General features: G+C 39.9%; 1 protein-coding gene across 4 annotated transcripts in view; it reads left to right on the forward strand.

The window, feature by feature from the left end:
* The window catches only part of LOC122824055 (matrix metalloproteinase-16-like), a 74929-nt gene that overhangs the window by 9590 nt on the left and 48832 nt on the right, over window positions 1-16507 (forward strand). For 2 of the 4 annotated variants that reach the window (XM_044104244.1, XM_044104245.1), the window contains exons 2-4: window positions 8760-8908; window positions 10021-10035; window positions 10236-10358. In XM_044104244.1, the coding sequence (XP_043960179.1) occupies window positions 8760-8908; window positions 10021-10035; window positions 10236-10358 (287 nt within the window). The remainder of the gene's footprint in view (window positions 1-8759; window positions 8909-10020; window positions 10036-10235; window positions 10359-16507) is intronic. The other 2 variants (XM_044104248.1, XM_044104249.1) reach the window with 1 other exon arrangement.

A 16507-nucleotide genomic window follows, 5' to 3' on the forward strand; every position in this document is an offset into this window, starting at 1 on the left:
GGCCACCGAGATAGCAGACATGGCATGCATAAAACAAATGTGTGTGTTTGTGAATCTGTAGGCGCCTGGGGCTTAAGATGCAGCAATGCCCTGCTCAGCCTCTGCAATAATCACACCCCATCAGAGGCCACGAGGTGCACACTACGGTTTGTGTCTCATTAAAAGTCTTGTTTTGTTTTGTTTTTCTTGTTGAAATTCCTTAGTATGAATTTAAGTACAGCATCTTGAATTAATGCATGCATGTGTGTGTGTGGGTTTGTAGTTTATCGGTGTGGGCAAGAAAAAAAAAAAAAAAGACAGCGGTTGCCTTGACGACCCTGGCACACTCTCCAGCGGTCTGGCGTGTACCGGATAAATAATTCAGGCCGGTCAGAGGCGGCGGAGCAACCCCTGGAGGATGGGATCACGTTGCGACCGTTCACCTGTGCCTGAAAAAAAAAAACGCCGTTGTTTCACAGAGCTCCGTCTCAAATCTGTTACCGGACAAACGGAGGCGCATTTTTTTTTTTCCCCGTTACCACCCGCGGTGTGGTAGGAAGGTTAATGGAGAGCAGAATCGCTGAACATTTAATGTCATATCGCTGCTAGATGAATGCTTAATGTATCAAATGACTGAATGTGCTTAACCAGTAATGGCCGAATAGACCTTTGAGTCATTGGTTGACCTATTTTTGAGGAATGAAAAAGACTCGGCAGCAAAGACTTCCACCTGAATTTTTCTTCTAGCAGGGCGCTAACTACTTCCCGTCAGCATTCCTGCATAGACAGAAATCCATCACTGAATAGATGACCCGAATAAAAAAAAAAGTGGAGGGAGTTTCAGTAGGTGTATTCAACGTGACTGATTAGTACAACCCCGTGGTGGAAACTGTTGGCAGTCTGAAACCTTCAGGCGGCGTATCTACCTCGCGCGGCAGTCGGTGCTGCTAAGAGTAATGCATCAGCTGGTGTCAGGTGCACTAACAAACCCGTTTAGGTTCTCCCTAGAGAATTAAGTTCCATTACCTTAACTATGAGTTTCCAAGAGGGCTAGCAAACTCCTGAATCCATGGTGTTCTAAGACAGGCATTCCCGCCCAAACAGGAATAGTTCGCTGTAATAAATTCAGTCTTTACTCCCGTTCTGCTGGAAAAGTTATGTTTTCTCCCACTCCCCCGCATCCTTGAAGAAATGTGGACATGAAAACATAAAACATTAAAATTCTTCACTCTGCCACAATATGCATACTGTGGAGTGTTGTTAGTGTTTCCTTATAGTGCTTAGGTCAATTTACTGATCAGAAATAAGATGAATTTTCTTGTTGGACCTCTAAACTTTCATGATTGTAAGTGTAACAACAAACAGGTTACTGTGTCCCTATGGACAGCTATTATTTCTAGTCACCTTTTCCTTAAAGAGGCAGTATTATGTCAAATTGCTTTACATCATGTTCTACTGATATTCCCTGATCAACAACATATTTGGAAAGTTCCTTAAAGAGACAGAGGCTCAATTTCAAGACGTAAAATTATAAAGTCAGAGTCATAAATGCAACATTTTCATAACCATTAAAGAGGACAAAGTTGCTTGATTAAAAATGGCTCTACTTTGTTGGAAAATGCACAATACCATCCCTTTAATTTATGTTTTGAACCTGCAAATTTCTCTTCAATATACTTTTAAGACACACAGCAATGCAGCAACACTGAGGTATCACACATAATGCTTTTCTGCTTGAAGTCGTCATATGATCTCTCCCCTGATGTCACTTCGTCCTGACCTGAGACCGCACTCATGCCCCTGACTCACCATGAACTATTAACACACACGTGACCCCTTGTAACTCGAGGTGACTCGAGCTCTTATCAGCCGATTGGTCACAAATGACAATGACGTCCAGCTACCACATGTTGTCTGCGCGTTGCCATGCTGACCAGGCTTCCTGACTCGCATCTCATTCATTATAAAGCGGATCAGGCCGCCTTAAAAGTTGGTTCCCTTTTTTTGTGGCACCCTTCACCTAATCGGGTTGCCTTCTATTTGTCAGGTGCGGCCAACCAGCTTTACTGATAGGGAGGGACCATGGGATGTGAGGGCTTGAAGTTCGCCTCGGTTCAGTGGCGGTATGAGGCATCAGTGGAAAGACAAGACGTCTGAGTCACTTTCATGCCCTAGTTCTTATGTCACCATCTTGGGCCAACCTGCAGCAGCTTAGTCTTATGCTGACTCTGGTTTTACTTTTTATTTCACTGCACAAACAATGTTTAAGATTTGGAGAGTAAGTTTGGGGAAAATATCAATTGTATTTTTTGACAGATATGCGTTCATAGTTTAAGTACCCATGTGTGTAGTAGCTGTACAGTTTTTGAAATAAAGTTGCAAGAGCGCCGTAAGAAAAAAGTGTGGATGTATGTGATCTCAGACTAGATACCTCTTATATATTAGTCTACAAGGGAAATCCATTTGGAGGGGAAGTGAAACAAAGTGCAGAGATCCCCTAAAGTAGGTGAAGATACATTTCCAGGAGTTTCATGTTTATCGGGGCATCATTGTTGGACTCGTTCTCTTCTCTTCAACAGTAGCTGAGTATCTGCAGAAGTTCAAACTCATTAAACACTCTTTCTTTCTGCTCTCGCAGCGCACCCAGACCTCTTAAAATAATACGGCTTAATTGCGTAGAGAGGATCTATAGTCATTTTCTGGGCTTTGTTGGATTAATTAGCGTGCCTTTAATGTGTTTAGATTTAAAGTTCCTGCAGTGGCAACCCCTTTCCAAGCCTTTATGTTTTCCCCATTTACAGTCACTGTTAATGCATTTCCGAGGAGTCCAACACAGAACAAGCTGCACAAGCTCTCGCTCTCTCCCCCCTTTCTCCCTCGCTCTCATTTCCATCCATTTGCAGACTGAGGACGGGGAGGAATTTCTGTCGGATCGAATGAATGAGGCTGTCGAGCCGGAGCCTCAGGAATCCTCACATCTGCAGAATGCCGGCAGCCATAGATCACTGTGTGAAAGAGTGAATCGATGAGCAGGACAGGTGGGCAGCAGAGAAGGAAGGATTTAGGAGGAAAACAGAAACAGATAAGAAGTGACTGGTGACTGAAAGAATGGAAGAAACGCTCTCTGACTGCGCAAAGCAGTCTCCTCCTATTCAATAAGACTATAGCAACATGGAAACTTAGTTTGTCATTATCATGTTGGGATGGATTAAGGTGTTGACAATGTGATGTGCACCTTGTGGACTCCTAAAGTGGTCACAGGATGCTAAAAAAGTAAAACTAATGGCCTGACCTATAATCTTTTTCATAATGAAGGATGAAAAGATTAAAGGCTAAGATTTAATCTTTGAAATTTTGCACTATGTCAGCACATTTAAGCATTCATATATATATATATATACATACATATATATTAGGTTTTCAGAATATAACATACAAAATCAGAGAGTACATCCATAAATTTTAGAAAACAAGTTGAAAATCTCGTTTAATCATTCCACCACAATTCTCTTCGATTTTCTCATTGGAGCTTGGGAGAGTCTGACTCTAAAGGTACAGCAACTCCGTGCACGTTTTAAGTTTTTCTGCAGAAAAAATATCCAGACGGATCCCCGGTTAGGATTTGAATTGAGAACCTTCTTGCTACGAGTAAACAGTGCTACCAACTAGAGATGCTGAAAAAAACGATTCATTATTTAGAGAATCACAATTCCTAGTCTGGAAATTCCAAAACGATTCAAAATGCTCAAAAATTGATTTTAGTCTCCTTAATTTTTGGTTAAATAAAATTTTGAATAATAAATCTGTAAATTAAGTTACAGAATATTTATTCTATTTTTGCTTAAATAAAAGCTGATGGAACCTTACAGAGTTGTTTTAAGTAAATGTTCTATTTGTTTACATCGTCTTTTACTCTCGTCTGTCACATCATTTAAATATAATTTCTAGAGCGTTTGACTTGAAAAGTTGGTTTCTGAATCAAAAATCATTTAAGAATTTAATCGTGCCCCTAAAAATCAAATTGAATCAAATCGCTGGACTCTGGAAGATTCACGTCTCTACCACCGACCACCGGCTTCCAATTTTGGATGATGATCATTTCAACATCCACAAATTCACGTCCTTTTTTTCCTTCACTTTTTTATATGTAAAAGTGTAAAACATAGTATGCTTTACGCCTTCTCGTTCACCTAAAAGTCAGAACAAGAAAATTACGCGTTCTGACTTTTAGCTGCTTTATTTACCACAAAAGTGCTAACAAAATAAATGCTCTTGATTGGTGTGCTTAAAGACCAAGAAAGGGAAGAACTGATTTGAAATTTCATTGGTCTGCCTCTGATTTTGCTGAAACCATATTAAATCCTGAGATTACAGCCTCTGCAGTCAGAGTTTTTTATTCTATAGTTCCAAGACAGGTGTAACGAAGAAGAAAAAAAACACAGTGACCAGAGGGACTAGCTTTACTGCATTTGCTGCCAGTGCAGAACATTTCCTTGGAATCACCGCCTGCCCTCCTCTGTTATGCTCACCGCCTGCTCTGCCTGGTTGTTTCCCTGTGGCGTTGTGTATAAAGAACCAGCTTGACAGCTACACCGTGCTCATCCTACCTCCATGTTTATGTCTCGGTTTCACGTGGGACCCCGAACGAGCGCTTCACCTACCAAGCGCGCCCTGACACCGTCCGACATCCTGTCACCGTCGGAGCATCAGACTGGCAACGACTGGCTCATCGTCTTGTGAAAGTACTGGTGAAATAATCTGCCAAAGGAACAAATACGTTTTCATCAATATTAACAAATTATTGACTTAAAACGAGCCTCTATTTCTTGCTAAAAAGTAGATTTTTTGCAAGAAAAAGTAACTTTTTAGCAAGTGTACAAAGATATTTGCACTAGAACTAAAAGTACTTATGTTTACTTGTACTTTGTGTTTTTTTACAGTGGATTTTTCTTTTTTTTTTTACTCCAAAGTTTCAACTGTCAGGTAGTAAAACTGACTTTCTTCAAATATGACAACAGATGTCATGATGAAAAGCTCAACCACTGCATTACAAATGTACGCAAAACTTTTTCAATAATCTGCTTATGTCAGAAAAAAGAAACAATTTTGCAATTGCTGTGTTTCCATTGAATAAGAAATGTAATTAAAACCACACCTGGTTGATCATATGATAAGTCATTTAAAGTCACAGCTGTGACAGACACTTACAGGAGATATATTTATATTTCAGCCACGACACCAGCTCTCATCGTCAGCCATCAGAGGAGATGTTTGAGTCTAACTCAGGCATTGCCACAGCAAACTCCTTATGCTTTGGAGCCAAAATCATTTTTGTGATTTCAGTTTCCGCATTTGGAGTTAATGGAAACGCAACTAGTGTCGCTCCTTTCTTTGTTCGGTGGTCATTATGCTATCCTTAGCTGCTGAAAACAGTCATTTTTATTTTTGTGTTGCTGTGGTAATTATCAAACCATAACCAAGAAGAAAATTCCAACACTAAAAGTGAATTTTGAGCAAATTTTATCTTTGTTTTGTTGTTTTTAATTTTAGTTCATATATAGTTTTAGGACACTTTTAAGGACAGCTTCACACCTCTTGCCTTCACCGTAAAACAAACTGAATGTCTGCGACTTGTTTGAACCATATCTTTGCTGTAAATTCTCAAACAAACATCAAAATCTCTGCGGCCATATAGGCGCTTGCAGCATCTCGCTTCAACATCTTCACGCTGAATTTGTGTCTGTGGCTTCATGGGGCTTGTGCATCTACATGCCAGCTCGCCCGGGGCGGGGAGGAGGTGGCGGAGGGAAGCTTCAGCAGCTGAGCAGCTGAATGAAAATTGCACCAATGAACCTGACAGACATTGTAATGTTCTCACCGCTAAGCTGACAGGAGCGCAGACAGAAACAGAGAGACGCATGAGAAAAGACAAAGGAATATGTGGGAGCAGTACTTTAGATGGAAAAACAATATGAGTGCAAGTTGAACTAGACTGCATGCTGACTGTTTGCAGCAAAATGTGAATGTCTACCTTTTGGTCCCAGTAAATAGATTGCAAACAGTCAAAACAGATAAACCAATACTAGAAATGGCTGGTTGTGGTGTTGTTCATCTTCAAGTAGAGAGTGAATTAAAACTGACTGTTGACTTATTGTAATGCAGGGATATGCCAGTGTGGTAAATGAGAGATTTGTAAGCAATCAACTAAAGTAAATTAGTTTGTTTTTTTTGAGATATGCAGATTTTTCCCTGGATCAGTTGGTGTAACACTGAAAATTGTCCCTCCTCACCATTCATTAATTGCATTAAATCTAAGATCCTATGAAATTCAAGAGCAAACTGAATGATTTTTGATGTTCTTTTCTTTCAGTATTAAAAAATGGAAGATTAAGGCTAGAGACGTGCAAAAAAACAGGTATCGTCTTATTATTCCTTCATTTATGCATCATCACATTTGTATTTTTTACGTTTACATTCTTTGGGAAAAAAATCATAATCTGCTCAGAGTTCAGAAACTTCTAAAGTTGGAATATCCAGGAAATCCCTATTTTTACTGCATTTATTGTCTCGTTTATCAATTCTCTTGGTTTTAATTACATGTAAAGTAACGTGCGTGAAAGAGAATTTTGCTTTTTTGGGATGCATAAAAGTGCCTAAGTCCATTTGTCCAAGTTTAAAAAATGAATTGTCTTTTAATACTTAAAGCTTCCAGAAAAATTAAAAACACACTTTTGAATATTAAATATTTGAGGTGTACATAGTTTGATTGAAGCGTCATTTAGCCAAAATGAAATAAACATTTCCGTCTGCAAAGCTTGACGGTGGATCTGTCCCTCGTTGGGCTTGTTGCGTAATTCCTCTTCTACTCTAAAGCAGCAAAAGATGGATGACATAACGTTGCCTCAAAGTGATTTTAAAAAGTGTTACTCTCATACATTTTAGCAATCAGATCACTTAGTCCTCATTTCACCAAATGCAAAGAAAAAGGTTATTTTTTACAAGTATAAACTCACATATAATTCAGTAAAGACCTATAAACATATTTACAGAGTATACTGTAAAAAAAACAGAACAAAAAACAAACATGCATTGTCTGCATTTACAAATATCAACACCACATCATAAAACAAGCTTCTGAAGTGCTCCTTTCTGCGGCTCGTTTTCCCACTCAGTGTAAGTGAATCCGTAGAGTCACATTTCTGCCCTAGAGGAGTAATGGTTTTTCCTTCCACGCCGATCTCGCCGTGCTTCCCCCGCTGCTTAGTGGATTTCATTGCCAGAGTGGATCCTGAGCCGTCCTGAACAGCAGGCCACCGTGATGACAGAAACAGCTCAACACTGTTGTCTACGGCGTAGTAGAGCTTCGATTTTGAGTGCTGATCTGCTGAATTGAGGAATGCTCTGGGTTCGTTGGCTCGCCGAGACTCGGAGACGTTGTTGCTCGTTAACTCCAGAACAAACTGGTTGGCTTTGTTGAGTTTGAACAGAATTCAGCGAATCTGTTTGGCATTTTTGTGAAGAGGACTGGGAGCAGAAGTTAACCCATCTATGTTCCCACAACCTTTGCTTTATGATATTTGCTCTGATATCTTTCGTTCTTTCTCATAAACCTGCTTTTTTAATTTAGGCTTTCAGTCTGTAATGTGTCACCAAGATCTTGAGATCTTAAAGCATCTTGACATTTTTTTATCCTGTAAATCTGTCTCAAATACTTACTCTGGTCACGTGGTTGATTTCTGGTATTTAATTATTTTGTATATAACTCTTTGGAAAATCAGTCACACCAGCGATGTTGTTTCAGTTCACCAGCCCACAATCCAGCGCTGAAAGAAATACCACAATGCAAAATACCTACATGCAAAGTATCATTTCATGTAAAATTTTATTTACAAAGCCTTCAACAGCCTGATGTATTTTTTATGTATGTTTGTATAGAACAATGAGCTACTATAATGAAGAAACAATTTTTAGCAAGGGCTGCACAGTGGCGCAGTTGGTAGAGCAAGAAGGTCCTGGGTTCGATTCCCGGCCCGGGATCTTTCTGCATGGAGTTTGCATGTTCTGCCTGTGCATGGTGGGTTCTCTCCGGGTTCTCCGGCTTCCTCCCACAGTCCAAAAACATGACTGTCATGACTGTTAATTGGTCTCTCTAAATTCTCCCTAGATGTGAGTGTGTGTGTGAATGGTTGTGTGTCCTGTGTGTCTCTGTGCTGCCCTGCGACAGACTGGCGACCTGTCCAGGGTGAACCCGCCTCTCACCCGGAACGTAGCTGGAGATGGACACCACCTCCTGACCCCATTAGGGACAAAGGGTGAACAGAAAATGGATGGATGGATTTTTAGCAAGGAAGATTTACAGTTACAAACTGTTGTCATATCAAACAAAACCTTACTGTAATTACTGTGACTAAAATATTTAAGGAGAGGGATTCCTTTTGCTTATACAGCTAACACCACTTCATTTAACATGTGTCACCTATAAATCCTATGAAGGATTAGTTAAGTTTACATGACAAAAAGAGTTGCGATGCCCTTTCTGTCTGCCACAAACATGCAAAAAGTAGGAGTAAGTGAGTCAATGTTTTTGTAAACGTGACGCTTTTAAGTTTGGGAGCACCATGCCCTCTGGTTCCACCACTGCTAAGCAGAGCTAATTATATCTTAACTTTAGCATCACTGTTAGCTTTTCTTTGCCGATGTGTTCCAACGTCAAGATAACAAATGTTTTAAAAACATCTTTTAAATAATAATGTTTTGCTCTTGTGTTTCCTTGCCTTCAGGTGTGGCTCCAGAGGTATGGCTACCTACCTCCTGCAGACCCCAGAATGTCTGTGCTGCGTTCTGCCAGAGTCATGCATACTGCTATCGCTGCCATGCAGCGCCGCTATGGCCTAAATGTCACAGGGAATCTGGACAGCAACACTATAGAGTAAGTAATACACGCTTTTATGCTTCCTGAGCAATGCCTTCGGAAGTAATAGAAAGTTTAATTTGTGAAAAAATAGTCATATTAGTAAATTCCATGCTTAACCTATTTGCACACCTGTAATTGTCTCCCAATTTTTGCCACTTTCTATTTGTGTAAATTATATATACATACAGATAGAAACTGCTACTCCTTTGACAAAACATTGTGGCACATTAACCAGGAAACAGCCACGGTTCTCTCATATTTTAAGATGTGACCTCCAAATAAAATGATGTCCTTCCTTCACTTCAATTTAAAGCTATAACATACAGATAAGGTCTTATTTAAATGTATGCCATGTCTCAGACAAAACCGTTTTGTATGAAGAGTGAAAACCGTCTGGATAAAACATTTCAAGCATTTCGACGAGATTTCACATTCAAGCCGGGATGCGAATGATTACCGCACTCCTCGTTCCAGATGTACTTTGTATTCTGAAGGCATTTTGCTAGACACAAAGTTGTCCCGACATAGATTAAGCGAGGTGTTTTAATTTGATCAAATGGACCCTTTGCAAACAGTTCATCTCCGGTGTCAGATCAAAGGATACAAAGTGCCTCAGTATTAATGCCCAGCAGAGGAACAAGAAGAAGAAAAGGGACAGTGATTGGTCACTCCTCGTTCAATCAGTCAGACCTCAGGAAATGAGCCACATGTCTTGTTTAAAATAGCGAGAATAGTGTGAAGTAGAGAGCTAACCCACATGCACCTCCCTTAAATAAAAGTGGAGTTTTAAACCAGTTATTACTAAAATGGTTTTCATAGAAAAACATAAGACATAGCCACTGTAAACTAAACGTTGCCTTACCTTTAACTGGGGCATCCTGACTTGACTTTTATTTGTTTCTACCTGCAAACTGCATTCGCTGATATTTGTCCTCACTGACGGTGAAATACCATCTGCGCTACAAAGAGCAAATGAGCTCCGATTGGCCACTGAACTGTAAGATTGCAATACGGTGGCCAGCGGACGAACATCTGTTCAACCACAGGGCTGAAACAGAGTAAAATATGATAAGCTAACAGTTTGTCTGCTTTTTTTCCCCCCCTGCTGCTTCTCTGGCTTGATGTAGCGATAACACCATAAGGTGAGGCACCTCTTGTGTGTCAATGTGTGTGTCAGAGGCGTTAAATGTGTCTAGCTTCAATAAATTTTGTGCTATCGTTTTTGGGTCAATATGTCCTACCCTGGATTGGACTTTACTCTTGCCAGCTTGCACAACTTGGCAAAAATCAACAGAATGTGTGTTGAGTTTTGACTCGTGGTTCCCGCACCTCCGTCCTGCAGGTGGATGAAGAGGCCCAGGTGTGGGGTTCCCGATGAGATCAGCGGCGCATCCAGATTCAGCGTCAGGAAACGACGATACGCCCTCACTGGCCAGAAGTGGCAACATAAACATATCACATACAGGTGGGTGGGTTTGGATTTCTTCCGGTGACGTAGAATAAATCTAGCTTTTGTTTGCTTCTTTGTCTTTTTGTTCCTTTCCTTCCCCAAAGTCAGAACCGGCATTTTCCATTTTGTCCCATGGTGATCCAATGAGTCTCTCATGAGAGAGGCACTGATCTAAACTTTGTGCCAATTTCTCTGAATTCTGTCAAGCTTTTACTTGTTGACCTGTCCTGTTTCTCTTTTAGAACTATTACAAAGAAAGATATTTATATTATGTGTTTATATTTATGCTATCTGCTGATGTCTTGCTCTCTCTCAAAGCCCGAGTGAACCTCCTTTATGAATTCACAAGATGTAGAAAATACAGTTTCCTTTTACATCTGTATTTTATTCTGTAGGCAAAAAATTAGTCGGTAATGTATCACAAGCCGATTTCTCGCTTAATCTCCATCTCTAACTATAACCTGTTTGATTTTTAAACTGAATGTCTTTGGAGAAATAAAAGTGGACATTTCCTGCTTAGTAATTTAGTAAACATATCAAGTTTTCACTTTTTGACCCGTTGCTTATGATCGCCCACTGAATGATCTTTGCATCATAAGCCTTATACTGCTTCTAAGAACAGATGCACCAATCCCATATTAATATCTGTATCGGTCCCAATATTTAAAAAGTACTACATTGGGTTTCTGTGACTACAGTATGTGCCCAATCCATTACAGCATAATGGACTGGGCTATAATCCATTAGGCTGGATTACACCATAATGTAATCCAGCATAATACTATGCATACTATAATATACACAGTACTATAGGATGCATAGTACTATGCATACTATACAATCTATACATTTAGAGTGCATAGTATAGGTCTGTGCACTCTAAATCTATACTTTGTGTTCTTAGTGACATCACACTTTATTTATTCTAGGTGATATTTAGAACTCCTAATTGCACTTTCTAAACCATTTGAAAGGTTTGCTTTTGCAAAATTAATGTTTGCATGTTTGAGAAAGGTAGTAAACCGATTGTTTTCATGGGTTTCAGTTTCTGTTATATATTTTACATTGGCTGTTGTGCTCCTAATTGTGCTGACCGAACAAATTGAAGTTGTTGTTTTTACACTTTTGACCAAGCTTTAGAAGGGTTTGGTTGCAAATGTAAATAAGTGTGCTGTACTGATGCAAGGTTATGAAATATATTTGTAATTCAATACATTTATATCTTTATAAAATGAAAGAAATATTTTAAGTCAATTCAGTGCAGATTTTCTGTATCGGATCGGTATTGGCCGATACTGAATCTCAGATATCGGTAACTATGAAGTGAAAAAATAAGTAAATCGGTGCATCCCTACTTGTAAGAAAAACTGCAAAAGCCTTTGTAACGTGTGTTTCCGTCAAATATCACTGTGAAATCCTCCAACTTATGTACTGAAGGAGCGCCAGCCAAACAGAACTGACAGCGATTTGAACTCGAGCTATACAGAACGGAGGGTCAGCTAAAGTTTGAGTTCGCGTAATGCCAAAAAGCCGTGTTGTTAGGACGTTAATCTGTGAAAGAGCCAGCTTTATCCCTGCCCGGCCCTAAAACCAAGACAGGAAAGCAGTCTGCACGACAAATCTCCGACTATAGAGCTCATCTCGAGTCTCATAACTCACAAACGCCCCCTCCTCTCTGACATCCAGCTCCATGAGCAGTAATGTATGGAACAGCATGGGTGTAAAATATCGCTGTGTTGATTTAGTGAGGGCAGTAGCTCACATTTTGTAATATTTTTCTGCTGCTAGAGGCTTTCTTACCCCCAACTCCATGCTTCATCTAATAATCCTCCACAATTGATCTTTGTTTTGTCATTTTTCTTTCTTCTCCACCTCGGAGATCACTGTACAGGCGGTATTGCACACTCAATCTAATCTGTGCATCACAACCTACAGCCCGATTGGAACTTTACATCACGGATGGCACAACTGCCCACGTTTTTTTTTCTCTCTCTCTCTCTCTTTTTTTTCCGTGAGACTCAGCTGGGACCGGGTTTAAAATTAGTCCGGCAAACGAGCGGCACATCTGCGTCGGCGCCCGAATGAAAGGAAGCAAATGAGCGAGGCTTGATGAAGAGCGGAGGAGTGTAAAAATGAGGAGGGAGGAAAGCGTGGAGGAGAAGCAGCTGCAGAAAGAAAGGCATTTAGGAGAGGAAGGATGAGGAGAAAATCCTGGTGGAAGGCCAAAGAGGGCTCTCTGAAGCTCGAGGAGTTACGTAATAAGTTTGAAGGATCTGTAATCTGCGAGGCTGCACGGACGTCCGTTGGTTTGCTGCTGCTGTGCGCGGACGTAAGTCGGTCGCCGGACGTGCCTGCAGCTGCTCTTTTTTTTTTTTAAATCTCCAATTGGTGCAAAGGGTAATGCAGCAGATTCATCTTCCAATTCCTTTCATCTCTTTAAAGTTTCAGAGTTTCATTTAACAACTTTGGAAAAATCTTCTTAATCTTAATAAATCTCCTGCTACAGTGCCTAGTGAAAGCATTCGTGCCCTTAAAATTTTGCGATGTTGTCATATAACCACAGTTTTCAACGTATTTTGTGGGGGATTTAATTTGATTGATCAACACCAAGTAGAGACATATCAAAGTTCAGACGGTAGGGCTGAAATGATTAAACGTGTTAATTGTGATGAATCGATTAATGAAATAATCGTCAACTAATTTCGTGATTGATTATTCATTAAACTGGACAATACAGACTCAAAAAATGCCTTTTACCAGAACATCTGGCATTTTGCCAGATGTAAAAAAATATATATATATTTTTGCGTTTTTTATCTTAAATGCAAAAAAAAAAACTATTTTCATTTAAAAAGAAAATACAAAAGCTGGCATTAGCTTCACCTGGTCCAAATTCAGTAAAAACAAAAATGTCAGATTAAACATAATTTGCTGTTCAAATATTAACTGGAAAATCAAAATAATAGTCAACAGATATTCCTGAAACATTTGATTTATGTTTTTTTCCAAGCCTGGATAAAAAAGGAAAAGGAAAATTAGTTATAAACAAATTAATTATTTTATTCCCAGACTTCATTTTATATGCTTAATGTTGAGTCCTTCCTTCCTATTTCTGTTTTTTTTTTTTTTTTTTTTTTCAGGATACTTAAGGCCCCCTTCCCACTGTCATAAATTCATAATGGAGTTAAGTAAACAACCGAATACCGTGGAAAGTTAATTCTGGAAAAGGAGGGATTTATGTCATGAAAAGGATTGAAGAGGAATACCCCCAAAGGATTTTTCGGTAGCAAAAAAAGTGGTGCCACGAAGTCTTGGCTCCATGCGACTAAATTTAAATGCGTGCCACAGTTTTTGAATCATGAACTGTCAATCATTTTTGAAAACCGTGTTTTGTTTTGTTTTGTGTCTGCCTTCAAAATGAAAGGCTACGTTGTGTTGCTTTCTCACATAAAAGATTTGTACAACACATTGACGTTTGCGGTTGTAATGCTGCAAGATGTGAAAAAAGTTCAGTTGGTGTCTGCGCTTTTGTAAAGTTAAACATGGCTGTTTTTAATCGACTCGTCACCTGTTTTTTTTAAAATGTTTTTCTCTTTTGGATAATCTCCTCAAAAAATTACCCAAAAGTCAGAACAAAGTGAGATATTAGACCCCGCTAAGATACTCCCCATGTTGATGGCTGCATGGAAGCAATTTTCCTCCATACAGTCTCCCCTCCCAAAACTTCCCTCTTGCTGTTTCCGACTCTAAGGCTTAAAATAATCTTAAATAACATTGCTGGCATTTGGAAAGCATAACAAATGCATGATCGCCCCAGGTGTGTGCCAGTTTCTACGCAGCCACATACAGTAGTCTCCGTGTGGAGGCACTAATTAGCTTTGGCCTCCCCACCGCTCTCCCTGCGTGCAGGTGCTATTACAGCACATGTGTTGCATCCGGAAGCATCACCACTTCGCACCGTGGAGTTTTAATATCCTTTATGGGCCCGACAGAGTCTGGGAATCTTCTCATTTATTGTTGCGCTGCTTCTCTCCGCGTGTTGTTCTCTCTTTATCCGCCGTGCCCTTATGGAAGGACGAGCACGCAGCGAGTTGGCTCACTGACTCAAATGAAATCTGCTTTTTTTTTTCTTATTTTTATCCGCAAGGGTCTGCAGTTGCTGTTGCTGTTAAGGGCTCTTAAACATAGCAAGTCATGTGTTTGTGGAGAGCACCAAGGTGCGAAAAAAAAAAAAAAGAGCTTTTCTTTAATTTCATCTCGGAAAGCGTGTTTGAACGTCTGTCGCAGTCAGCTGGTGTCGATTTGCAGAGCCTTTCATGTCCTCATCACACTTGTGTTTCTGTTTGCTTGAAGATCCTCCATTAAAAGACAAAGTGGACATTTGTTCGGAGTCTCCATGTGGTCTGAATCAGGCGGGGATGATTTGCGGCTGCTCCAACTAGCAAACACTTGTGCCTGTGGAGTTTAAGATGTTTGTCTTGGCCCTTTTCGTTTTGCACTTTTGCAGTTTTTGGTGATTATTTTATCGCTAATAATCTGTCATGCGCCTAAGTATATCTGACAGGGTGATTTATATATTTTTTTCGTCCATGCCTGGACATGATTATCTTAAAGGTCACTCAGATTTAAATTCGTTTGATACTGGGAGTTTAGCAAAAGTTGACATATGAGCTTTTTATAATTTCTTTAATGATTGAGTTATAATTCATAGTAAATATAAAGCTACCAAGAGAAATATGCTGTGTTGGGTTGCATCTGTTGCCATGGCGACCTGGTAGCGGATAGCTACTGTCAATAATCAAGAAAAAGACACGCAGCTGATCACCAACCTGGCCTGACCAAGCTCAAAACTTGTCAGTTCAACCCGCTCTGCGTTGCTGCTGCCATATCACAGAACTCCTGACTGAATGCCAACGTTATTAACTTGTACTTAAGTTTTGCTGTGAAAAAAAGTCCAGTGGCTTTGTTCTCTGTAGTCACTCTAAAAATGATGCCAAAGAAGCGGAAGTGTGTGTCCTGTCCTGGATGACAGCGGTGCTAACCTCAGGCTGGTGAATAACACACCTGCACCCATGAATGATGTCGATATCTAGATGACTCAGTATGCATACAGGCACTGCTACACCCCCATTGTCTAGCTATGCTAAACCTTAACTTTAATGTCTTGATGGCATTTTTTAAACTGCGTTATAAACATGAAACATCCCATTTAAGTACGTAGTCAGGAGAAAATCTTTCCTTTGTATGTTCTCTAATATGTAATGGGTAATCATGCAAATAATTAAATGTCTGAGTTAATGTTTGCTACTTGAGATCAATTGTAAGTTAAGAAATGCAGAAGCATGTGATTTCAGATATCTTCTCACCGGTTTGGAAGGAGACAGAAACAACAAAGTCCAGATTTTTGTAACTGTATATTTGTCTTTTTTCTGCATTTGAATATTTGCCTGAACATTTGTTTGATGATGTGAGGACATTTCTGTGCGAGTGTACCCGTTTCGAAAGATGAATATTCTAAATAAGCTTATCTTTTGGGTGTAGCAATTAGGGCATTTTCAGAGGACAGTGCCGTTGATTCACCCCCATGCTTTTTCAAGTTAATAATCAGCCTTAAAATATCCCTAATTAGAGATGGAGCCAAGAGGAGAGCGTCAGCTAACATGAATTGCAAATACTCAGCATGTAAATGTGCCTTCCAGCGGCAGACAAAGACTTCCTGATAATATCTGCTGCTATCATGGGAAATGACAGCTTGACAGGCAAACATAGACACTGCGAAGAGTTGGAAAGAAAAAATGGGAACAAAAGCAAGGAGGTGGCAGAGTGTACACAAAGAAGACATGTGGGAAGGAAAGAGAAAAACGACGAGATCTTCGATAAACTCGAAAGTCTGCAACGTGAAGACTGTGGTGGGAGAAAGCATCTGGCAGAGCGCTGTTTAGCTGATCACTTTATTCTACCCTCTGTGCTTGACGGCTGAACATCGGCCACCCTGCTTTCTCCAGATGTCCGCCATGTGATAGACACAAACCAGGCCTGTGATGTAAACCACGACTATCCATACATCTCGGGAGGAAGAGAAAAAAAAACACAACAACCTTAATTTAATAGAGTATGACACTAGGATATTTTCACAGCGAATAAACTGGTGAGAACTTTTTCCT

This window comes from Gambusia affinis, linkage group LG21, assembly GCF_019740435.1.
Source record: "Gambusia affinis linkage group LG21, SWU_Gaff_1.0, whole genome shotgun sequence".
Classification (NCBI taxonomy): Eukaryota; Metazoa; Chordata; class Actinopteri; order Cyprinodontiformes; family Poeciliidae; genus Gambusia; species Gambusia affinis.